This window comes from Larus michahellis, chromosome 2 (assembly GCF_964199755.1).
Source record: "Larus michahellis chromosome 2, bLarMic1.1, whole genome shotgun sequence".
NCBI lineage: Eukaryota > Metazoa > Chordata > Aves > Charadriiformes > Laridae > Larus > Larus michahellis.
Window position 1 is genome coordinate 20,891,783 of NC_133897.1, and position 26,045 is coordinate 20,917,827.

At 41.5% G+C, this 26,045-nt stretch overlaps 1 protein-coding gene across 1 annotated transcript in view; it reads right to left on the bottom strand.

The window, feature by feature from the left end:
• Nucleotides 1–23,133, bottom strand: part of SPAG6 (sperm associated antigen 6) — a 37,189-nt gene extending 14,056 nt beyond the window's left edge. The window contains exons 1-5 of the mRNA XM_074574477.1: nt 23,028–23,133; nt 22,820–22,915; nt 11,241–11,407; nt 7,492–7,675; nt 616–821 (exon numbers count right to left, since the gene is read on the bottom strand). Coding sequence (XP_074430578.1) covers nt 616–821; nt 7,492–7,675; nt 11,241–11,407; nt 22,820–22,915; nt 23,028–23,052 — 678 coding nt within the window. The 5' untranslated portion in view covers nt 23,053–23,133. The remainder of the gene's footprint in view (nt 1–615; nt 822–7,491; nt 7,676–11,240; nt 11,408–22,819; nt 22,916–23,027) is intronic.
• Between the last annotated feature and the right edge of the window lie 2,912 nt (nt 23,134–26,045).

The window sequence follows — 26,045 nt, forward strand, 5'->3', positions numbered from 1 at the left end:
ATAATTTAAAATTTATTGAAAACTACAGAAAGTATCTTTAGTTGCATAAATTTGGTCTGTCAGACCTTATATTAAAGAATTTTTATCTATTTGTTTGAAGTGGCATTTTTACGTTGTCTTCTGTTTCTGTTAGAGTAAGACTGAAAAATCAATTGGATTAAGAAACAATTTTTTTGTCCATTAAACTCTAGCGATTAAACCTTCGACAACATCTACTCACATCAGATAGTACATTCTAAAATACAATAATACATTTAATATTAACCAGTTTATAGTATAATCTTAAGTATGCAAAACCTTTTTTGTAACTGAATGGTGCAAATTTTATCTATGAAAAATATCTGTTGTATTCTTCGTACGCTATTTAATTCTAAAAAAAAATGTATACGATTCACTTTAAGTATTAGTTTAGCTGTTCCTCACAGAGCGGCAGTTTTTATCCAGTCGCTAAATCTGTGAATATGTTCAGAACTCTTCGTCACTAACTAGGTAGTTACATTTTGTTAACGCCTAAAACAAGAGCTTCCTAAATAAATATGCACATCAGTGTCTTTGCTTCAATATCAAGTAATGACTGGTATAATGGAGATTTTAAAAAATAATTTTTAAATGTACCTTCAGTTTAGCATCAGGGTTCAGGATCATCTGAGCTAAGTGAGCGATAGCTCCTGCATCCACTACTGTCTGTGCTAACTCTGGAGAATGCTTTGAAATATCACTGAGAGTTGAAGCAGCAATCCTTTTCAAAGCAATTTCTGGCTCCTGGATACAGAGCACTAAAAGAGGAACAGCTCCTGCATCCACCACAGCTTGTGACAGTTCTGTAGGTCCAAGGAAAGTAATTAAGTGAGTATGGGTGACTGACCCTTGTGCAAGCCATTTTTCACCCTGACAGATACAGCAAAGGAAAAAGGGGAGGGTGTAGTTCACTGTCTCGACATCTGCATTTCAAATCAGCCCTCCTGGTTTCATAAACCGTGTGGACCAATCCACAACTGAAAAGAATGCAGGTCAATAGATGGACCCCCATTTACATGCACACATTTGAGGTAGATTAGGCTGAAATGGTTTGTTATTCTGTTTTCTTTTTCTTTTTTTAAAGTAAGCAGATGTCAGCTGTTTAAACCCCGGCTATTCTACGCTGATCAATAGGAAAGCATTTTATGCATGGCTAACAACAACACAGAAAGCCAAAGTACCAAAATTTTACCAACCACCTAATTAGAGAGCATTTTACCCTCTTTAAATGATAAGCAGATATTAGCATAGATCAAATGCCAAAAACAGAAATACAAAAAACATACAGAAAAGATTTATCTTACATAAAAGACTGGAAAAATGGAACTTGCTGATCAAAACTACGTTTTGCTACTATACATGGGACAAGACAGAATTTATACTTTAATGACGTGAAAATGTTATCATACACAATTACACAAATGAGAAAGATCATCAGTGGGATATTGTGTGTCTGAGATCAGTACAATATCATTAACTAACTGCACCTTAAATAAAAAAGAAAAAAAATAATAATCTGAGCATATGATTAGCTGACACGGACAAAAGTTACACTATTAGAAATTCATTAGTTCTCTCTGTGTATGTAGCATTAATCACAGTCCTAAAATAAGAATTACTGGATATCAGAAGCAAAATTTATACTATAACCAAGCTGTGCTATTTTAAAATAGTATTGAAAAAGTGGTAAAAATCATGGGGGATTCAATAATCTATTAGATTCCTAGTTCAGTTTTGCTACACCTTATTATGCATATCCATTATTATCTTTAACATTTATCTTGACTTACAGTACCATGGCAACATATGGCTGTTGTATTTCAAGACTCTAACTTAGCTTTTGATTTATAGTCCATCCATGAAGAGATTTTCATACTAAGAAAAATATAGCATACTTCATTAAATATACATAGACTAATATAGTTTTTCATGAAATCTGTAAGTCATGTCATCATTACGTTGTTAATATCCAAATAATGTCCCTGACCAGATTTGTTTTCAATTAGTGAATTATAGCCACACACTCCAATACATGTGATAAGTCAAATATTTACACTGTATGTTATTTTATGATATATTTTAAACAAATTATAAATATTACCTCACAAAATTATAATAAATAATGCAGTAATTTTTAAACTAATACAAAATTAACCCTTCAAGGTTCACTTTTCAAATAACTATTTGACTGAAAATGCAGAGTGTGCACCCTCCAAATACACACAAATAATAAGATTTCAACAAAATGCTGAAATGCTGCCAAATGCTATATCTGCAATTTTACGAATTTGAAGTGAAATGTACCTGAAACATATCTGAAACAAAACCTGAAAACTAGCCAATCAATATAAGCTACATTCGGGTTTTCACGGAAGAAGCCACACTTGTATTCTTCAAATTGTATTTTGATGCTGTACACCGACCAAGTGGAATACATCATGAACTACTGACCAACGGTCCAGATTAAACCATCTGAATGTACCTCAAAAGCAACTTCAGAGTCTCAACTCAATTGCCTACAGTCTGCCAAGGAGATGCTAGTATCAGGAAAATCATGTCAAGAGGTACAGAACAGAACTAGAAGAATGGGTTTCTTTGATGCCTTATGAGCTGAAATCATGAAGTTCAAGTAGGGAGAGAAAGAGAAATACTTTAAGGTCACAGCTGTGCCCAGGCATGCAAAAGTAACCACAAAAGTTATTTTAAAAGAGCAAACTAAATCTGATTCAATTTAGATCAGCTCTTGCTGTTAGAAGTCTGATATCATTTAAATACTGATGTTTACTGTTTGTCATGGTTAATTAAATGGTTGTTCTTCCAGTGGTGTTTATAAGGTTCATGGCTAATAACTTACCACATGGAGGGCTGGACCATGTGTCAAAAGACAGTCAAGCAGTAAATGGACTTTCAGAAAAACAGGGAAGTCGAAACAAGGACAAAAGAAAATTTACATCTTCCCATTACATTCCCCTGCAAACTCAGCCCAAAACTATGACTTTAAGAATTGATTCTATGATAATTGCAGTTCTTTTTTTCTCAAAAAGAGGCTCAATTAACCTTCCCACTTGGTAGAACGTCTTTAATTCAGACGATACACCAAAGAATTAATGAAATTTTGCTGTCCAATTACAAAACACAGACAGAAGTGAAAAAAAAAAAGGCTGAGAAAGAATTAAAAGAGAAAACACAGTTGTCAAGAAGAAATTTTTTTTAAAAAAATATTCAGTCAAAGAAATTAAAAAGGATGGAACAAATTACAAAAATACTTTTCTGAACACAGTGCCAAGACTGTGTTATCTGGGCAAAGACAAGATCAATAGTCAAAGAGGAGAAAGCAGAGAAAAACTACTTTATAAATCTCATGTAAGTCCATAGAAAGTTTTGAAAACCCTGGGCTTGGAACTTCTGTTTGGGTTACGAAGCAAGGAACCTGCCCAACTACATGATGATAAAGTAAGACTTCTCCTGACATGAGGGAAAGTAGGAAATGTTATTCTACTTTCAGAGGCAAGAGAACTTGGACCCAAAACCCACCATAAATTAGTTGCTTTGGTCCAGAACAATGTGAGGAAGATTTTAGCAGTGGGAGATACGGCAGACATGAAGACAGACTCACATGGAGGTAAAAGAAAGACTGATAAAGAAAGACTTTGGAGCTTAAGAAGTTGCTAGTACAACTAGTAGTTGTACCAGAGTTGCACTGATTTGTCTCAACACAAAAGTATTCATCAGGGACTAAGAAATTAATTTAAAGTAAGTTGAGGCCTAGTCATGAGTTTATGTGATCAAGAAGAGTGGAAAGTGAACGAAGAGGAGTCAATAAGATCCTGACTACATACCCACTGAAATCAATGGGAAGTCTTATAGGATTGATCTAAAGGGGCCTAAAGTGTTACACAAAAAAAAAAAAAAATCCATAACAACATTAACATATTGGCAATAATAGTATAGATAAAAAGATTAGGGAGAAAAGATGAAGGTGAGAAAGTGAACGTGCAGGGGTAGTCCCAAGAGAAGGAAAATCACTTGGGAACAAATGCCATATTCACATAGTGGGTGGAAGGCAGCAGCAAAACCTTCTTTGCTTGGAAGCAAATGCAAGTTTCAGTCCAGACCAGGGTTCTCAAACAGACCCAGCTGTGGTGGCAGGTGTGTCCGCAGGAAATAACAGGTTTTGACCAAAACAGCCACCAATACTGTATTTTTCTGAGGACTGTGTGATCATTTAATGGACACAATTGGACACATAGGAAGACTCTAATCCCCACAAGTAGTCCAAAGGCTGCACTTCAAAATCCCAAGTTTACGCAGACCACTACGACCACAGCACTAAAGATGTCACGGTAACCAGTGAGAAAAGCTTTCATCATACTTAATGACCTGGGTCATTAAGCATGGGACAAGCTTAGATCCCGGAATAAGAAAAAGTTACTGCTAGACTCAAATCACTGAAGATCTGAGCAACCTGGCCTAGCCTTGTAGCTGACCCTGCTTTGAGCAGGAAGCTTGACTAGAGACCTCCCGATGTCCTTTCTGAGCTGAGCCATCCTATGATCCTAAGAGCACCACTGTATGACAGAAAATGAGTGTACCTCCACTCTCAGTAATACGCTTAAGTAGAAATAGTGCTGTTTATTTTTGTTTTCCTACCAATTTACAATATGCTGAAGCAGGTATGACACAACTAATAAATTACACCTTTTATGTAGGCAAAGCAAAGGGAAAGCTAAGTTATCTGCATATCTCAAACATAAGAATTTTGCATTTTAAAAGTAACTGAATATGGTATAAGTAAAAATTTACAAAATAATTTTAATGGACTTGAAGGTATCTTGATGGTATTTGAAACACTTCATACTTCAAACACAAATAGTAGAAGTAATACAGTAGAAATAATGAATGGCAAAATTACAGCATACTGATCTGTATACTTTAAGATCAGTGTCTGAAATTCAGCTCAAAGGGATCTTCAAGAGACAGCAGAACTGCAAGAGCTGTTCCTAAATTTTGGAGTTTGACCTGGTGAGATTTCTAGTGTCTTGAAATCTCATGAGATATCTGTCTTGATCTAAAATCTCACAGGCCTTCTGGAAACATCTGTTCACAGAAGAACTGCATTTTAAGAGACTGTTGTATGAAGACAGTAGTAAACTTGCTAACCAGAAAATGTATTCATCAGGAAAAAAATGAAGTCTTGATTTCTCAAAATTGAAGTCTTTTCATGGGAACATGCACCACGGTTCCTAGAGAGCAGCTTTACCAGGTCATGGATGGAATTTCTGATTAAAAGCAGACAGACCCTCCCATTGCAAACAGTTATCGCCTAATGCTGGGAGCCTTTGCTTGTATTCAGGGAAACAGAGGTTCACATCCTGCCTAAGACAGATCAGGACTTTAATCTGTCTCCCACATACATCCCAGACATATGCCCTAATTATTGAACCATTCTTGCTGGGGGCAAATAAGCCTCCCTACCTCCCAGTCTTTTCAGGACAGAAAAAAAATTTTGTCTTAATGTTGTCCCAGTTTGGAACCGAAACAATTTTTGAAACTGAAAAACCTTTTGTGGGTGGGGAAAACCCTTTCACACCCAACTCTAAAAATAGAGTTTAAGCTGCAATATGTGTGCACATGCAGTCAATGACAGAAAATCACAACTGCCAAATTTTATCGTGTGAGTCTAATCCAGAGTTTCTTGAACAGTGAACACCAGATGTTGATAAGAAAAGGTCCATCTATCTTTGTATCCCATCTCCAATAATATCCTGTTGCAAAGGCATGCTTGTAGGAGTGTAAGAAACACACCATGCACAGAGTGATCTTTCTTCAGTATAACTCCTCTACTTTCAGTAATCATTTTAGAGACTTCCTGTGGCTGTGCTATAGAGGAAGGTAAATCCCCCAAATTAGCCATAACTGGGCAGAGGAAGAACGATTTTTTTTCAGGGATTTTTTGGGTTTTATTTTGCTTGCTGGTTTGTTGTTTTGTTTGGTTTTTTTAAATTGATTACATCTAGTGATCTGCCTACACCCTGATGCTTGCAGCTTGGTAGCACTTGCAATCTCAACCTAGTTTCTGAAAATGCCGTTCAAATAAATAATTCTTGATTGTGGAATAAAAATTTGTACAAGGAGTTTGTTGTCTTCAATACCCCCACATCATCTCTATCTTTGCAGACAATGTCATCACAGAGTGAACTGGATCACCCTAAAGATCAGCCAGCGTTCACGCAATGAATAGCACGAAGGGCAATTGAGGTGAGTCAATATTGATTTACTGACATAACAAAACTACAGAAATGTTTATGTTAAGAGTAACACAGACACACACTTACACCGCACACATTTATACAAAGGAACACTTTCAAATGACACTTAAGCAAATATCTTTCAGATGGAAGCAACAATTATTTTCAACCAAAGGTGGGACTCAGACCCGATGACCAAATGATAAAAGATCTTCAGTACGTAAAGGTGCCCCCAAAATTAATCTGTTCCCCAGAAAAAGTAGTGTTAGGAAGGTGCTGACAACTTCGGAGTCTGTCCCGCTAAGTTAACCCTCTCTCTAAGTGGCAAGAGGAAATCCCCCATGATTTCCACACTCCAGCACTCCACATATTAAAAAAGAAAAAAGGAAATAACTTCCAAATTCAGTCTATGTACATTTTAAAGCCAAAACTGAATATAAATGCATGTGTTAATGTTGTGATCCTAGAAAAATTTTAACTTTAAACAATATGAACACAAGCCATTTTTTCCCACCCTTTCCATACAGCAGTCTCTTCCCTCTGTTCTTTGGTTCATAGCTCTAAACTTTTACTTGAACTATATAAATAGCGGGTAAAAGAATTACCAGACACATGGATCAGCTTTTAAATAGGAACATGACACTGCCAGTGAGTTATACAACTGCTTGTGAGACAGCAGTGAACTGCTCGATATCGGATACCTAGGATCTATTCCTGACCCTCGGAGAAGAGTGTGGTCTACTGGCTCATGATAATAGAGTCAGTGCAATGCATTTGGCACATTTATCCCGCAGGCACTGCTATCAGCTGAATGAAACTTGGTTCTGCCTAGGCCTCTCCATTTTACTACGTGTATAAAATAACAACTAATGTCAAGCAAAAGAAACTTTGTTCCACAGTAACAGTTATGCAATACATAAAGATTCTGAAATTTCTTCATGAAGGAGAATAAAACAAGAGTGTTGTTTCCTGGCCACAGGCCCAATGCATCTCCTCTTAGAGCACCTCTCATAACTGGGCACTGCTGGTGTCGGATATGCCAGTTTCCCACTAAAGGTATAGCGCTATCGGACTGCTATAGAGCAGGTTTTTATCCAAATTTAAGATTTGATAACAATATCAAAGAAAAATCATCTTGTTCTATTTATGAACATTACAATAATGCAATTCATTATAACTCTCACATAGCATTAAGCTGAAAGATAACACATGTGAAACCTGTTACCTGAATTGTGCTGGGCAATATACCCTAGTGCCCAAGATGCAGCTTCTTTGACTCCAGGGTCAAAATCTTCCAAACAAATCACAAGCATTTCCAGTGCTCCACACTGAACTATTGCCTGAGCTAGCTGTGGAGAATGTTTACCAACTGCTCTCAGCACAAATGCAGCTGCTTTCTTGTAGAAACGCTATACAAATTAGGGAGAAGAAAAAAAAAAGCTTTTACTAACATTAAGTAGTTCAAAGCATAATACAGTACAGACATGCATAAATTAGACTGTTTTAATAGCAGCAATATCTCATACAGATCCAAATCAGGACCACCAGACATCACAAAAACAATGAACTTACAGTCCTTCTTTGAGACAGCTCATGATCTAAAATTTGCAGTAAGTGCATAAACAAACAGAAAAAATGAGAGGGCTAAGAGGATATGGGGAAAAGATAATAGTCTAGATAAATCTGTTTGTTTAAGTGAGTAGTGAACGATAAGAGCTGCAAAAACAATAGCTCTTAACATATTTAACCAGATTACACAGGTTATGCAGGGCAAGGTCCTAAAATAATTCTACCCATCTGTGACACTTGCAAGGTTTCACAATTTCTAATGTATATACCCTCGCAACATCTCTATGAGAAAACATTGTTTACATTTACAAACAGGAAACTGAGACACAGAGAATTAGATCTAACAAAAGGGTTTAGGATCTGAATCCTGAAATGCCTAAATACTGCCTAAGACCACAGCTAAGTTCCTGAAAACCCATCCCACCAAACACCCAACACTGGATGACCCTGGGTTTTGACCAGGCAGCCTGCAATTTTACTCCTGCCTGTGTCCAGAAACAGCTCACTTGCAACAGGACTAAGCACCTTGGCACCTCTGTCATAAATTCAAGCAAAATCCAAGCACTTGTCTCAGTTCTACTCATCTCCCTCAGCGTTGGGCCAAATACATATTTTGAGCATATATATAACGTATGATGCTCCACACATCATGGGGTCCCATGTAAACACTAATGGTGGTTGTAGCTTCTCCTAAAAGCACACGATGTTCCCCTCAAAAGTCACATTTCAGTCTCTTCCTGCAGTTTCATAATTATCATTGGGATGTGGAAACTGAAGATTAAATTTCTTCCCCTGCCTTACACGGTTTCAAAATCCAGAGCCCAGTTAAAGCACTCTGGCCAGAGGCAACTGTGTTGGGAGAAAAGGCAGTTCCCCTCCCTCATGAAGCCACCGTGCAGCAATGAGTGCAAGATTCATTGGGACACAAGCAATCTACTGCTACATCCACTTGCCCGGAGTATGCTCTCCAGCCTGGAAGTTGACAAATCATCCCTATGGACAAGCTCTAGAAGGCTCTCCCTCTATGTGCCAGCTGGCTTTAATCTCATTCCAAGATGCTTGATTCTCCCCTGCTCTGCACAGGGAGCCTCGGCATTTCATGCTGACAGATTCCTACCATCAGTGTACCCAAAACTTCAACAATAGAAAGCCCACATCCCTTTTGGATCGAGTCCAGAGAAACAAAGAACCACGTGAGTGCTTTTGTGCATCCTGTGAGGTGCCCAAACATCTTCAAAAGTCTGATCTAAAACACTAAGGTATGGCAACAGAGGAATATCTGCAACGGCTCCACAAAAAGTGAAATGGACCTGGGCACACTTCCTGGCCCTGAGGGGAAGTGACAGGGCACACCATGTCCATCCTCTTCCCTCAACGCACCATGGCCTCATCCATACTACTGGAAACTGTCCCTGCCTTGTGCTATCCCCTGGACCATGTCCAGGCATTGACAAGTAGTTTGATGGTCGGCTTTGGCTAAAACCACATCAGAGAGCATGTTAACAATTAAAGAGCACAGTCATCTTCCAGTGCTCAAACACATGCCCTGACCCTCCCTAGCTTACCAGTACTGATATAATTCCTTAATGCCAAAAACCCGAGTGTTCTAAGTTAAGGCCTACAAGCAGGTACATTAAACATAATTTACAAGCAAAGCATTAAACATCATTTAGGGGGAACAAAAGTTAAGGGAAACAGTACAGACAAACAGTCAAATCCCTAGCTAATGCAAGTTACTCTAAGTTTTGCTGAACTCAGTGGAGCTATAGTTGTGTATATCTCTGTGCAAATATAGGTATGTTATTTCTGTTAAGTAATTATGCTCCTGGCAAAGAAAACCACTTATTTGTTTTTATTATTCAAAACATATTTATTTACAAACAAACCGTATTCACAGGCACAGTCAGAACACACTGTAAAATTGAATTTTGCTCCATTTAATTGACAAAACATTGATCAGGGATGTGACCCTGTAACTGTTCTCCATAAATCAGGAGAACCAGTATTTATGGTGTGCTCAGAGAATCTCCTCCTTAAATATAGATGTTGATACACAAAGAGGGAGTGGAATGGAAACCGGGGAGGGGGGGGGGTGTGCTATGGGAAGTAACAAACTGCATGCATTGCTAAACTCTGCATGAACTGGATAATGAGTTTCCTTCACTTGCCCTCAGTCACCAAGGCATAGTAGGCTTTCCATGACCTCACACTAATCTTGCTGCTGCCCAAGTGATTCTGAATTACAGCCATCTCGATGTAACGACAGCACGGGCAGTAACATGGAAGAGATAAATCAGGGTACTCAAGCTAATTTAGTGAGGGCTTTGAGTTGTAGCAAGGGGGCGGTTTCCAATTCAAAAATAGAGGATGAAGAGTTTCATTCCCCTTCTTCCCTTAAAAATAGAAATAAAAGGACCAAAATGGTTATAAATTTGTCTAACTAAAACCTTAACTTTCTTTCCATGCTATAGCAGTATCTTGACATCTAGGTTTTTCTTTGGCTTTTTTTTTTTCCTAAAGATTAATGATATAGGCAATGACCAGATATGCACACAAAAAATCTGCAATGAGGACTTACATTTATGTTTTCCTCAAAAGATTGAAAATGAAAACATATAGTTTTCCAAATTATATTTCCATTGAAATCCTACTTCCCTTAAATCTAATAAATCAAAACTGCAACCTAAGTATGGCTGCAATATCAATGCACTTAACTCTCAGATGTCTCTTTCTTTTTCTGGTTATTAGGAACTTATTTGAAAGTATTTCTGTTAATCTAGGTTAGGATCACTGGAATATCAAAGCTGGAATACATGCAAAACCTGAAGAAAAATTGCAAGAGGGGAGAAAAAGAGACCACCAGATTTATTTGCATTGCAATTGTGAAAACAATTTTTGTTGTTGTTTTTTTGACAAATATCAAGATGAAAACCCTTTGGTGTATTTTCCTGTGTCAGTGGCTTGATATTTCTCATGCTACAAATTTCCAAAAGGCTACATTTGTAGATATTAAATATTTCATTGCACAAGTTCAAGTTTTAATATGTATTTTACAATTGTTTGGTATTATTGACAAATCCTAGTCAATTATCACTACAGCTTTCAAATAGTCTTATGTTTAAAGAGGGACCTTTTATAAAGGATCACTCAACAGTTCAAAAACATAGCAGTGCCACAGACAGATTATTTTCTACAGTGCACTAAAAGGTAAGATGATATTTTAAAGTCAAAATTAGGCACACAGTACACATTGATCTCTTAGGAGTTCAAACATACATACTGTCTCTGACTTCAGTACGTTTATTGCGATATTAGAATAACAGCAGATAGCTGATAAAGAAAGATTTCTCTTTCCCTGTGCAATAGTTAAAAAAAAAATTACTTAAGAAAACAATGATGCCTTACATTCTGCTCAGACAATGAACACACGAGATGTGGAAGAATGTTTCCCTTCACGACTGCCTCTGCCAGGGCATCGTTATAATTGGCAAGTCTCCCAAGAGCCAAAGCAGCAGTCTGTTGAATAGTTGGGACGACATCCAGCAAAAGAGGTCTCAGCAAAGACAGTACACCTGAGTTACACCAGGAAGAGAAAAGCCCACTTGGTAAGCAGGAATTTTTCTAAATATTTGCCTTAATTCATAAAAACCTATTAAATTACTCTTCCAGGTACTAAGAACTTGTAGGAAATCCAGGTGTTCCTCTGAAATGAAGTCGGCACTTGGATAGCACTGCTGATGCATAGCAATGTTTCTGCCCACTTTGCATAGGTACAAAACACTTCTGAAATATAAAAAAAATGTTAAATGTAGCAATAAGCTTCTTCAAACATCTACAAAATACATGTGTGAAAGCATAAACAAGAAAATAAGATATATGCAAACATATATAAAATGCATGTGTTAAAGTATGCACAGGAAACTCCATCTGAAGGTCCTGGTGAGCTGACATTGGCATGTCACTCACCATCTCAGCAGAACATCTACGTTGAATTACACCAAATTACATTCCATCTATTATAAGCAATGATTGATTTGGGGACAATATCCATTATCTATTACGCTCCAGATAGACGAGTTGAAGACTTTCTTATCATGTTATTATTTATGATATATTTCACTGATAAGTCCAGAGTGTATGAGTTAAATGTGAAATAATACAAAAGTCCATTCTCTAGGGTACTCTTAAAATATACACTTGAAATTATAGGTAAGGAAGGCAGCTGTGACAGCTTAAGAAAGTCCTTACATAGATAAACATTTGGCTACAAAAAAGGAAGTCGGAGGACTAAACTTTCCATTCTTGTAGTAGGAGGGAGGAGGTCACAGTGCAGTGCCATTCACTATTCATCTATGATCTGGAACAGGGCGTGAACAGTGAGGTGAGACTTTGCTGATGACTCACAGTTACTCCAGGTAGTACCAAGGAGGGAAACTGTACAGAACTAGAGACTGAATGACTGGGTAACAAAATGCCAAGTGAAATGGAACGTATATGGGAAAGCCAATTCCAACCTTGCATATGCAGTGATGGACCTCAAAGAGATCACTACCACCCAGGAGAAAGATCTCGATGTTAGAACAGACACTTCCATGGAGATACCAGCTCATTGCTCAGTAGCAGAAAAGAAGCTTTACCCACAGAAGTATACAGAGTGCTCAGGATTATTTGGAAAGGAATAGTGGCCAAAGCAGAGACCATCACTATGTTACTGTACAAATCTATCCTGCATTTAATACCCTCCCCTAAAATAGAACGGGAAAAGATTCAGTGAAAGGCAACAAGGATAATCAAAGATGACGATCTGTATGTCAAAGCTCTTCCTACAGTTAATCTACGATTCTTCAATAGGGATATAAATGAGATCCACAAGGTTACATAAAAAAATATGATTTGTACGGTCTGGGAAGGGAAAATTACTTGTATTGCGATTCTTCAAAAGTGTTGTCCCTGTACCAGCCAGCTGCACAGATTAATACTTCTAAACTTTATACCTCAGCCAGAAAGCAATGCTCTCTGAAGATGGAAAAGTGCTACAGCAGAACACCAAACACTCCGGGCTACAGTCAGAAATCTCTGTATCAACTGTCTCAGTTCTTTCCACTGCATTTCTTTGCTAACAAAGGTAAAGATTTAGCTGGGTGACTGTGGAAGAAAACAAGACTTCTTTTCCCTAGGACTCGTGCGGTTATAAGCACCTAACAAATGTCTTTTTGTGCAACAGTCCCACAACAGTAGGATCATCTGCCTAATGGCAGTTGACACCCAGTTGTTGAACAGACACACCATGGCAAGGGAAAGCCGAGGGCCTTAGAGCAAGAAATAGTCCAAAGAGATGCAGGCTATAACAAGTTACACCCATGGCATACTTCTGTACAGAAGGGCACTCTGAAAAGAAAAAAGTTGAGCAGCAGTGTAATTCTCACAGAGAACATTTATTTTAAATTAAAATCAAATTGATCCCAGGAAGAAGAAAATAGCCTAATAATCTATAGATGGCTCTGAAAGAGTGGTAGGGGGGTAAAGCTAACCATGGAGGCCGTGCTGACCACTAATGAATTTGTTCTGGGAAGGTCAATACTCCAGACAGAGGCTACACTGCCATGAGAGGTACAGCCTCCCAGGATGTTCACAAGTCAAAATAACACAGGTCTCAGGGGGGCAACATAGTAAAAGGAGAAAAGTAAAATGAAATTGCAATGTCTGAATAGCATGACAGAACCACCAAAAATGGCTCTGTAACATGCATTAATTGAACATGTACATGTAGAACCTATGGAAATAGGTCTGTATTATAGCTGGGACCTGCTCACCCTTCTATCAAAGCCACTCGGATCTGAAAGAGGCCTCCTGCACACTAAGAGACAAAAGCTAGATCCTTCAGTTTTGTAAGATCAATGTGAATTCATTTAGCACTTTGCAGAAATCACTACTTCGGAATGTGGTCATCATATCGACATCTTCTCACAAACTCTCCCAAATAGCAGGTATGGTGTCATTAGCAAGTTACACTTCACACCAAAATGCACCAAGTACTTTATACGACAAATTAAAAGTAAAAATAAAAAGCCACGCAAATTGGTGCCAACCCCCTGTATCATCTATATTGACCTATCTTCTAGCAAGTCACCTGGACCCTCTATGGGAGAGCATTTTCTTGTACTTCCCTCTGACAGCAGTTGCGCGGTCAAACAGCTGCTGTTTGATTCCTAAGGGGACCTCATGATCTTCTGACTCTTTACGCTGAAGGTAAAGAGCAGGAACAGTTAGAAGTAGTACACTTGTATTTAGCGTACAGATATTACATTTGATGCCTTAAGTTGAAACAATATGAAAACCAGATTATTTAAGAAAGAGAAACAAGAAAAAGGAAAGAAAAGAAGAAAAAAAAAACAATTTAAAACAAAGTTTTATTGATATAAAAGATACTGTTAGAAGTGGTTGAGGGGAAAAGGAAGACTGCCTTTGTATGCAGCGTTCCTAACTCTAGAAAAGCCAAGAGCCTGATGGATGGGACATTCAAGCAGGATGTGGCAGACAGTTCAATTCTGGTGATGATCTCAAAATCCAGTGAAATTTAAACAGACTAGAATCACTTTACCCAGGAGGAGCCCATGACCTAGATCCAGACCACGTAACATGCTTCTGGCCTGCACAACGTACCTAGACACCACAAAATGTAAAAACACATTTAAGAAAGTTTACCCATACATATGCTTTGAGTTGTCCCAAATACGAGATTTATATTATTTGTATTTTCAAGATTAGCTGATACAGACTTCGCTTCTAGAACAGGTGGAAAAGCCTTGAGCCTGAAAGTACTTCCAAGCAGCATGGCTCCCCATGACCGATACCATTCATTTCATTCTAGTATAAACCGTGTAAAACTTGGTAACATGTAAGTGTCAGCACAAAACTTTCTATCGTAAATTATTTTAGCTGATGAAACTGAAGGTGAGGAAAGAGATGAAAAGTGAAATGAAAGTTACCATTTGAAGACACAAGATGCTAAAACACGGTTTAAAAAGCAGTGAAGGGATGGAAAAGGTTTAGAAATAATAGAAACTGTGCTGATCCTCAAGGAAAATATATTTTCCTAAAGTGACGTCTGCATGTGAGAAAAGACAATGAACAAATAATTACCATGACAAGAGCTTTGGTGGAATAAGAAAAAGAAAAATCAATTCCTGTTGCTGTACAATATTGACATCAAATTAATTGAGAACTGAGACAAGTGTATAGGCCTGATTATGCCTTTGCATTGAACATAATTAAAAGCTTCTACCTCTACTTCCTACCTTCTCCAAAACCAGTTTCTTTCTCTGCACTGAGATCCTATCCATCATCTCTGATTCCCCTCCAAGACAAACTGCTTGAGTTTTCACCATTGTCATTTTTACACCTTCAGCAAACTGAGTAATTCTCTCTTAGAATAATTTCTCACTTAGAAAACTAAACAATTAATTATGAGAACGTGAACAGCTATATAGAGATTATATAGTCTTCCCGAAAACATATATAGGAAAACCAAGATGCCCACCTCTCCTTCTGTGACTTTTCAAGACAGTGCTAGGTGTGCCTGACACAGGAGGAGACCTTCCTGTCCACCCCAGCTCTGCCTCCCAGAGATGGTTGTATTCTGTGAGCTCCTCTATTGGATCTCTTCGTTTCTTTTGACTGTCCTGTCTACAGCAAAGTCTACCCCTCTTCTCCAAAGAGGCCCAAGCCAGGATTCCTATCGGCATTTTAAATTACATTCAAATTTCTTTAACATTATCTTAAGGCAGGAAAATAAGTAAGAACCTTCCAACAACTCCCTTTTACCTCTACCATTCACTCAAGTGAACAGGGCCATACAGAGCAGGGAGTAGCAGTGTCTTGCTGCCAAAATCTTTAGGAGAACTCTTTGGTGGTCTTCTAAATAAGTCTCTTGTGACAGAAGTAGGAAATTCATTAACTCTAATTCAAAGGCAGCAACACAGAAAGTAAACTACAAAATAAGGCATTTAGACCATTGGACTAGATTTGTTTTGGAAGAGTTCCCACTAGCAACTCAGAAACAGTGTAACAAAGAATTACTGCCAAATATTCTCTCTTGCACCACAGAACCCTGACTGACCTTGGGCAAGGAACGATTCCCCTTTCTATCCTCAGTTTCCCACTCAGATTTGTTTCAAAGAATGACACACTTTAGAAGCTGAATCACCCTTATACGCACTTCTCAAGTGGAGCTGTCGTGCCCTGGCCTGATGCACTTTCTTTTAGCAAGCAAGTGCTGGCTCATGCCTATCTGGGGGAAAAAAAAAAAAAAACCAAACAAAACAAAACAAAAAACCCACTCAGGACAGCTGCAGGTTCGAAGTTCTTTCATTCCAAGTTTCTGTAGCCAGACAGTCACTGTTCTGGAGATCACAATCTTCGTTTGGTCATTTTGATTTCTTGGGGAAAATCATCCTCCCACCCCTGACAAACCTTTGTCAAACTTGAATAGTCACAAGTCAGATAAACACCACTCTACATCTCAAATTCTCTGCATTTCTGCACCTGAAGATGACCACTCCTATCCTATTCTCCTTCCTTAAAAAACAAAATCTGTTTCCATTTTAAAATCTAAATGTGGAGAAAAAGTCATTCTACGCTAGTGCTGTCCCTGCATACACTCTTATCTTGAAGATGCTGTCCTTTAATTTATGCTTTGGATCAAATATAACGTTGTCTTCTAATTTTTGTGCGTTACCTGTTACACTAAGAACATTCACTGAGCAAACATTAGCCCTTAAAAATTGATCAATTTTTAAAATAAATTGATCACCTGATTTTTCAGGGCTCCTGATGTCAAATTCAGCTGATTGAAGAAGGAAATAAAATGGTAATTTATTTCTGCCCCAGCCCAGCTCCCTATCTTCAACTACCCTTTCCTAGAAGCAGCATAGCACCAAGTTTTAAGTAGGAGACTTAAAGCAAATTTCCCAGAAGAACACTGAGAGAGAGAACTTTCACACTTGCTCGTCTTGACACATCCTCTTTCCGAGACAATGTGGTACACACATCTCAAGTACACATTCCTCAAGTGTGGCTCACCCCAAGAGAGGGCTCCTCACTGTGACAGGTCCATGCACAACACAACTACAATCCTTCAAATATCAAAAGGAACATAAATACAGTTCGGTAACAGAGACTCTACGTAATCAGGTAATTCATACAGCAGTTACCAGATGGTGTGGGACATAATGCAGATTCAGTTTGACAGCAGGGCTGGAGATTTCTGAAGGATCGAGGAGCAGCAAGTTTCTGCCTCTTAAAAGCTGATCTGGCTGATCATTTTCCAGACCCTGCTTCTGCATTAATGGAGCAGAACTAATCCTGTTCGAAAAGGACTGAGTTTCTGAAAATGCCCCTCATGGAGCTAGTTAGTGGCCACCACTCAATCCTTCACAGACACACAAAACACAAGGTGGTCACAAGGAGCTCCTTCTTTTTAATGGCCACTCGCTAAGATGAGACAGAAGTTCCCAGTAAATCCTGGTTTTGAAATTTCTACTTGCAGATCTCCCCGAAACAGGCTGGGAGGCTGAGAAGAGGAGGAATCCTGGAGCAATTGAGCTCTCAGTTGATTGAGTTACAGAAAAAGCCAGTCCTCCAGCTTCAGCTACATTCACTTTCTCCTTCTCTGCCATCTCGCTGGTACTTTCCTTAATACACAGCCTCCTTCTTCCCTTCATCAGGCACTACCACATCGTCAAGCCTCAGGGAAAGCCGCTCTCCTCACTTGATCTACTACAGCTCCAAAGATAACCATTTGCCTTTCGTGCCACATCGCATACTTCTCTCCCACTTAGCTCAGCAAAGCTTTTAACTCAAAATAAAAATAATAAAAAAAAAAAGTAAGTGCATTCCTCACAACATAAACTCAAATGTTGAAACTGGCTACACAGGAGCACTGGAGTCTGTCCATGTGTATCCACTTGGAAGATCCAGGTAGAGCAAGAACACAGGTGCTTTAAGGGAGCAGCTCTTTTCCTGCCCAACTGACTCGACAGCCACCCTCCCTACAACACCCTATGCTCCCAGAAGGCTTTTGACAAAGTGCTGCACTGACAGACCACATTCTTTAATATTATTTAAAATCTGGAACTACGTCTTGAAATCCCTTCCCAGAGTCTGATCCTCCTTACAAAGGGCGAAGTGTCCAACTGTTGCGTTTAAAATAGGTACATTTAAAACATGGACACTAGGAAAAGAGGTTGAGAAAAGCATGGGCAAAAAGACTCAATATAATTGGATGAGCGAAATACATTTGAACAGCCTTTTCTCAAAAATAAAGATTCCTAAAACCACTCTAAAGATTTGGAAATACAGCTTTTTGAAACCTATCACTAGTGGAATAGCCCTGGAGCCAGGAGGGAACTAACACTCATGACATCATCCTTCACCTGCATAAGAACAGACCATGAAGTAGGAGAAAATCTGCCATGCCACAACTGTTTGTGATGGAGCCCAAGTTAGATGCAGACAAGCCCTGCCCCCAAGCTACAGCCTCTTGCGAACACAGATTGTGAGGAACAGATACAGGAGAAGATGCCCATAAGTAACAGGGGAGGAGAGGACTCAGGCCTGCAGGTGAGTATAGCTTGTATGCTGGATTGCAAGGACTCAGAAACTCAGAAGTATCTTGATACTGGGCAGAATCAAAAGGAGACACAAGGCAGGGACCTTCTGTCCTTGTGTCCCCACAAGGGGTGAGGAGTTGTGGGCTGGTGGAGTGGGAGAATGGGAGAGGGTCTTCTTTTACACTGGCATTTTGGAACTTGGCTCCTGGAACCCTGCAGACTGGCCAGCAAGTAGGTAAGGCAGAGTGACAGAAGTTGAAGTTATCTCCCTGAGATGATAAAAATACCCCAGCAGCAACGAGAAGGGAGCCCAGGTGTGCAGAGTCCCAGCACATAGTCCCATGGCAACACACAGGCTGCTAGACCACACAGCTTCAAATTTCTTTTTCCATGTTACAGGCAGCTTTCTCTACGATTCCCACAGCCATCATGCTCAAGAATGTGATCAGCCCCAAGAAAGAGGTTAAAGAGCTGATCTTGTAATAACCTTAAAGTTATTAGTTGCTAGACTAAACTTAGTTCTAACGATATCCTTAAATAACTCACAAATTAAAAGCAATGATCCCATCACCACCAGCTCTAATGCAAAATAAATAAATAAAAATTTACTTCATACTCTGAGAGAATACAAAAATGAACACCCAGAAGTAATTCAAGTGTTATTCTGATACATTTATTAATGCTGAATTCTAAATGCCTCTTAAAAAAAGAACAAAAACGCTATTTCAAAGTGACTATTTATTTACAGAGTGCTGCACTTCACAAGGCAGATGAAGAAAGAAGAATTAGGCCCTCAGTGACTACCACTCTTAGAAATGTACTAGAACCAGTTCATTTCTTCTCCTAAATTTATTAAAAGACAGAAAGCTGCCTAAATCCCAGTGCAAGAAAGAGAGCTCAAGTTCACCTGGCCTTATAATTGAAAATAGTCTATTTCTAGGATTTTAAATTTCAGAAGGACGAGGGGGTATGGGGCTCAACAATGCATTCTAGTACCAAACTTCACGAGCTGTAGCTGCCAAATTAATAGGTTTATTTTCAAATAACATGTTTAAAACTGCTACTATCAAAGTAGCTTCTCCCACTAGTCAGCAGCCCTCCAGAAACTAGATTTGATAAATTAATTGTCTGTCATTGTTCCAAGCATATATTTACTAAACGGGAAAAGTTTAGGAGTTTTGGAGACTTTTTTTTTCCCAAGTGTCCATTAATTAAACATTCAAAGGACAAATCCTGCAATTATTATTCATGGTAACATTTAGTCATAAGGAACAACCTTATCAAAGCCAACCACAGAGTTAGAAAACATTCAGGAATGAGTTCTGACAAAGGAATTTCTCTGATCATTCCTTGCACTTCCCTGCCACCAGAAAGCTGCTGAGCTCCCGGGCACTAACCCTCCAGGACACTCCTGACCACGACAGAGCCAGTGCCGCATAAATGTGTCAAAGTCCAGGGCCAGATTCCAGTTCCCCAGTTACAACCACCTTTGGGATCTCTGCTCAGTGGGAAAGGCAGCTCTAGAGCTTGATGAGATACAGAAGCCTCAGAAGACAGATGCCCAGGGAAAAGGTGGGTTTCCCGTTGGCCCTCTCTGACCTTCTCTCCAGCTTGCCAGTGCCCACTAGTTTTCCTTGCAGGTCACGCATAGAAGCCTCCACAATAACGGTACCTTAAGGTTTCTCAAGAGCCAAGCCAGTGACAGAACTCCCACCTCTGATCCTGGCCGCTTGCTCCCCTCCATGCTGCAGTCTGCCATCTCCTACTCTGCAACACTACCACTGTTTGTACCTGGTTTAACGCCACAGGACCAGGGCTTATAGTGCAGTCAAGAATTATTTTTTTAAACATACCTCCATCTTTCATGATGTTATCATGGTGTCCAGGGACACCTCCACAAAGAACAAGGTCTCAAACTAGTATTTATTTTCCTTCTAAGATACTAAGTATTTATCAAAAAGACTTCTAAAAGTGGGACCAAAGGCTTTATTCCTTGAGCACCGATCTTTCACTGCTGCCAGTCTGAATGATAGATATTCCAGGAATATAAACCAAGGCCAATAATACAAGAGTACACTACAGTACATTTTAAGTGCTCAATTTTGTTCAAATTCAAGTCACTATCATCTTGCCTTCTGCTTTAGCTGGAAACAGAGTAAACCCCGACAACCTTTGAGATCCAGACCAAGAACCCTGCAAGGTGCCTCCGACTCCTAAAGCTAATGGAAAATGACAGCAGGCAAAGACTTTCCACATCATCTTAAAACAATCACCTCCAAGAAACAAGCCCCCAATCCTTTTATATATGGATTTATACAGAGATCCATGTATAGACGGACATCTATCTTTCTCAAATCAGTGCTACAGAGCTCACTAGATCCAGACCATAAAAGGTACACCAGTTATCTGCTAGACAGCTATGTCTCAGAATATTTGTATAAGTGCTTTAAAAAACGACAAAATTACATTTTATTTGGGGGAAGGTTTTAAAGAACACTTAATCACATTTCTTTCAGGAGAAGGTTTTAAAACCTGTATCTAGCACATCCAGAGAAGGTCAAAAATAACAGCTATCATTTTAGTTATAGAACTGCAAATTAGACTTAAAGGCACGGGTTGGGGAAGAGGGTAAAATATTTGTAGGCCTCAGCCCTTCCAATAAATTGTAATAAGAAACACTGTATTTGCAGACATTTCTCTCCTTTCTTGCATCTAAAAAAACTAAAGCCTATGAAAAAGCAATGCAGTACCAGAGTGAGACAAAAAGGGCAATAACCCACACAAATGCACATTTTCACATTACTACCCCAGAGCTTGATCCTTGCAAAGCTAACCTTCAGACCAACGGCGGCTGTGCGCAGAAGAAAGTGTCAGGCCTCTGAACTGATTATTTCTTTTGCACAAGTAACAAAGCAGTTCCGAGGTAAAGCTACCAACCACATTGCATCAAATAATTATTTTAAGAACAAGAAATACAATGTAATTAAAGCTAGCTTGGCACTTTGTTTGCTTTCTTAAAATAGAAATGCTGCCTGAATGGGATCTCTGTCTGCGAACAGCTAAAAATCAGAACTGTAAATGGACATAGAGGGACCTCTTCTTACAAATAAGACATAAATTATTCCCATGGCCGAGATGTCACTTTGGTAAATAGAAATCATTTGTATAAACTAAACCAGTGGCATTAACTCACTGAAAGACGGGGAAAAAAAATAAAAATTAAAAAGCACAGCAAGGCAATACAAAAGGCCAGTGTCAATGTGTCACTCTCAAAATCAAAGCAACTGTTTTCGTAACAAGAATTTAAGTGATAGGTTTTCAACAAAGCCATTTTAATAGACAGTTGTAAATATAACAACCGAAAGCTGAAAGTATTTTGCGTGATTGGTTTTCTTTTTTGTTTGTTTGTTTGTTTCCATTGTGTCTCAGAAAAGATTGACAGCTTTACTAGATTTGGGAAACAAGTATTAAAAACAAAATAAAGACAAACCAAAACATAATCAATTCATGAATACCATATGGTAAACCAACTACGGATTTATAGCACTTTTTCAATGTGCCTTTCAGGTAATCAATTACTGAGCACTACTTTTTCCTCTTTTAAGCTCAGGAACTCTGGACGAGCGGAGTGGGTCTGCCAGATGCCAGCAGCACAACAGCTGGTAGAAGTGTTCCCGCAGCTCCCGTTTCTAAAAATGCTCAATTTGGTTCACGACATCCCACGACAGCAATATAACAAAAGCGAATCCCTCCTAAGCTGAGCAAATCTGCTGGCAAAAAGCATTGAAGAATTTAGGAACAACTTGTAAAGCCAGTATAAAAATAGTTACTTCTAAAGTCGGTTTTCCTTGGCAAGTCAGCGCTGGCTTTCACTGGGAATTCTGTTTTCTATACTTTACATAAAGCTATATCGGAAGCATGAGGAAGTAAATGAAGAAGCGGGTTACACTGAGAAATTTTCCCCTGAAATAAAAATAAGTTATGAGATCACAGCCAGAGACGTCTACCTCAAAGCAACCACAGGAATAGCCCCGCGGACCAGCAGGGCGACCGGCGGCCGCGGCTGACGAGCCCCATCCACACCCCCACCGCGCCGCGGGGGGGTCGCCAAGCCCGTCCTCGCACCGCGGGGCGGGGGGGGCAAAGCCGATCCCTACCGGGAACAAAATCCTTGGAAAACAGCGGCCAACCTGGGGGTTGCGGGGTGTAGGGAGAGAAAAGCGCGCTGGCAACCCCGCGGGCCCTGTCCCCCCCCGGCTCCCCCTTCCCCGCCGCCGCCCGCCCAGCGCAGCGGCGCCGGGGCGCGGAAGCCCCCGCGGAAGCCCCTCTCGTCCCGAGCGGCTATGGCTTGGCGGAAGGGGGGCGGGCGCGTACCTGCGTTTTGGAGGGTCTCGATGTTCTGCGGCCGGGCGGCGAGCTCGGCCACCGCCTGCACGAACTGCGTCCGGGCGCGCTGGTACTGCTCGAAAACTGCGGGCGGCAGCGCCGGGGCACCGGGTTAGCGGCCAGGGGTTAGCGGCCGGCCGGCCGGCCTCCCGCCCCGGCCCCGGCCCCGGCCCCGGCCCCGGCCGCCCCGGCCTACCTTGCAAAACCTGCCTCTGGCTCATGGCGGCGGCGCAACGGGCTGCGCGCCCGCGCAGGGCCGCACTGTGTACCCGTCGCCCTGGCAACCGGGCGGAAGCCGCGCCGCCGGAGGAGGGGGGGGGGGGGAGGCGGGGCGGGGCCGCGCCAACACCGCCAGTGACGTCAGCGCGCCCGCCCGCCGCACCCGCGCAGCGCCCGGCTGCGCTCCGCGCCCCCCGGCCCCGCGCCCGCGGTGTGTGCCAGCGGGGGGCCGCGTGCGGGCGGGGACGAGACACAGCCCGGGAGGGCTGTGCCCCTTGTGGCGGCGTGTTGTGCACGTGTGTTAAATGTACAGGTGTGAGTGTAGGTACGGGTGTGGGTATAGATACAGGTACAAGTATAGGCACCTGCGGAGATGCGCGGGGGCGTACGGACATGCCGGTCTGCGGAGGGAGGACGTGACGCCTCTATATCTATACCACAAATACACACACAGCGGCGCGGGCATGTATATGACGACGAAGTTACATGAGAGTGTCTATAGGAGCTCCGTACGCTCAGCTCTACACCGGGGGCTGTTGTCCTCGGGAGCGCCGGGGACGGATGGCGGGGGACGGGCAGCGCCCGCGGCTCTTGCGCGGGCCATAGCGGTGGCAGGCGCGGTGCTGGCGCTCCGCTGCCTTGTCCCGCTCCGCCGCCGCGCAGCCTGCCGAGGGACCGGCGGGCGGGGAGCCCCGGCCGAGCCCCGGCCATGGCCCGACAGCTCCTGCGGGGAGCCCCTGCCGGGCTCCCGCTCCCCCTCCGCTCCCCGGGTGGGGGAGAAATAAAAAGAAAGAAAAAAAACAAAAATAAGGGCAGCCGCGGCGCCCCCGGAGCTGCCCCTGCCGCACCCCGCCGCGCCTTTATTCTTCTTCAAAGTTCTTTTATTTTCATTTTTTCTTTTTTTTTTTTTTTTTTAACTTTCTTACCACTACTGGGATTCCTTCTCGGGGATCTCCGCGAGTGCCTGACGCCTCCGAGACGGCCCACGCCGGGGTTTTTCGCGCCGCACGGGGAATAAACGCACGCCGCGCAGGGCCGCGGAGCCCCCCCGCCCCCACGGCCGCGGGCGCGGAGCACGGCGGTTCTTCCGCGGTGCGGGCAGGGGCGAGCCCGTGGGCTGCAGCCACCGCCTCTGCCGGGAGCCGGGCGGGTGGTGCCGCGGGGGACAGCGCCGTCCCCGCGGGAGCGGAAGGCTTTGCGCGCTCCTTACAGCCGCGCAGGGTCCGCGATCAGCCCGAGGGTACCCACCCGCGCAGCGCCGGCGGCTTGTGCTGGGGGGCAGCTTTCGCTCTCTCCGCGCAGGGGGGAGCGGCGCAGAAGGGGCACGGGGGGGGCACAGTCCTACAGCAGCCCTCTGGCTTTGCCAGGCACAGGTACCAGTTATTCCTCTGCCCCACAACAGTATTTTTTTAATATATTTTTTTCAACAGCCTATCATTCCGGTAGACAACCTGGTGACTGCCTTCCACTTTTCTCATCTCGGTGTCTCCGGCGGTAAAGGCTATTTACGAATAATTCTCTTCATAACCGGTCGGCCAGAGCATGGTCGCATCCCTGAGTAAACACAGCCGTGGGGGGCTTACAGCAACTAACGCAAACGGTGGGGCTGCAAAATGAAATCAGGGGTATCAGGATTTGAATGGAAATAGACTCTGCATCTCCTCCGGTATCTTTTGAGGGCGATTCCTAAGACGCTGGATATTTGTGAATGAAGTTGCTAGTTAGCTGTGCTATCGATCAGGCTGCTCCAAGTGAAATCGTGATCCACAGCAGAAAACCAGAGCCAAATCATTCAATAAAATATGCCCTTTTCTGTAGCCACTCTCTAACGCACAGTGGCTTCAGGATTTCATAGGCTGGTATTTTGTTCTGCAAAGATCTAAATGTAGAAAATCAGATGACTGACACTACACAAATATATTATTTGGTAGGTAGTGTAAAGTTTTGTCTCACACCTTAAAGTTGAAAGGCTGAAGTTGCTTCAGCCGCATTTTAAAAGTTTGAAAAAGTGTAAGAAACACTTCTAATTTTAATAAATCATCTCTGGGTTTGCTCAACTAAAAAGATGTGAGCTAACGTAAACAATATCATGGTCTAAAATGAGCCACGGGTTTCCAGGAGTATTTAATGCGAAAAAAATCTTTCTTTAAGCAAACAAACAAAACAGGCGATGTGCTGTTCTTTACAAATAAATGAGAGAAATTAAATCAGATTGGTGAGAAGGTCGTTTGCCACAGAAAATATTTTGGGAAATCGTCACCATGTGTACTTGAGAAGGGAACAGCTGTTAAACACATTTCTTTATACTTATTTCTGTTCTTAAGTTAAATAAAAAAAAATAAACAAACGGTGATGAATTACTTCCAGAGGTTTGGGTTTTTTTAAAAAGCAGATGTGTCGATTACAGATAAATTGATTTATCTGTCTAATTAAGTCTAATGTTCGGGTAAGCGAAACAACAAAACGCACCCTGAGTACCTCCAAAACTTGCTGTTACATTTCGTTGCTTGATACTGAGAGTCTGTTCACATGGGTAACAATAATAATGAGGAATAAACACCATGCAAATGCGGTCTACGGAAATGTCACCAGTTCTCGCAAAAGTACTGAAGACGGAAAATCATTTATGGAAATGACGTAGTTGTGAGACTTCATTGCCTGCTGCTGGGGTACCCATTGGTAGGAAACCTGTATCCTTAGGCGGGTGGTGTTAGTAACAACCGCGTTACCGCACACGTCAGCTTATGAAATAAACCGGAGACCAGGGGAACAGTCAACAATTATCTAAATGAATAACGTGCATTCGCTTTCTGGCGGGTGTCCTTTAATCTCAGCCTTTGATTCACTCGGAAATACGCCCGTAACGGGGCGCGGAAGCATCATTTTCCCCAAACCGGTGAAGGGCGAAGTTAGTCCTGGAGGTTTTTTTGGGGGGGTGAGGGGTGCTGGGGGGGCTTCCCACGGGTTTTCCCTGCTCGGTCCCGTCCCCGCGGGT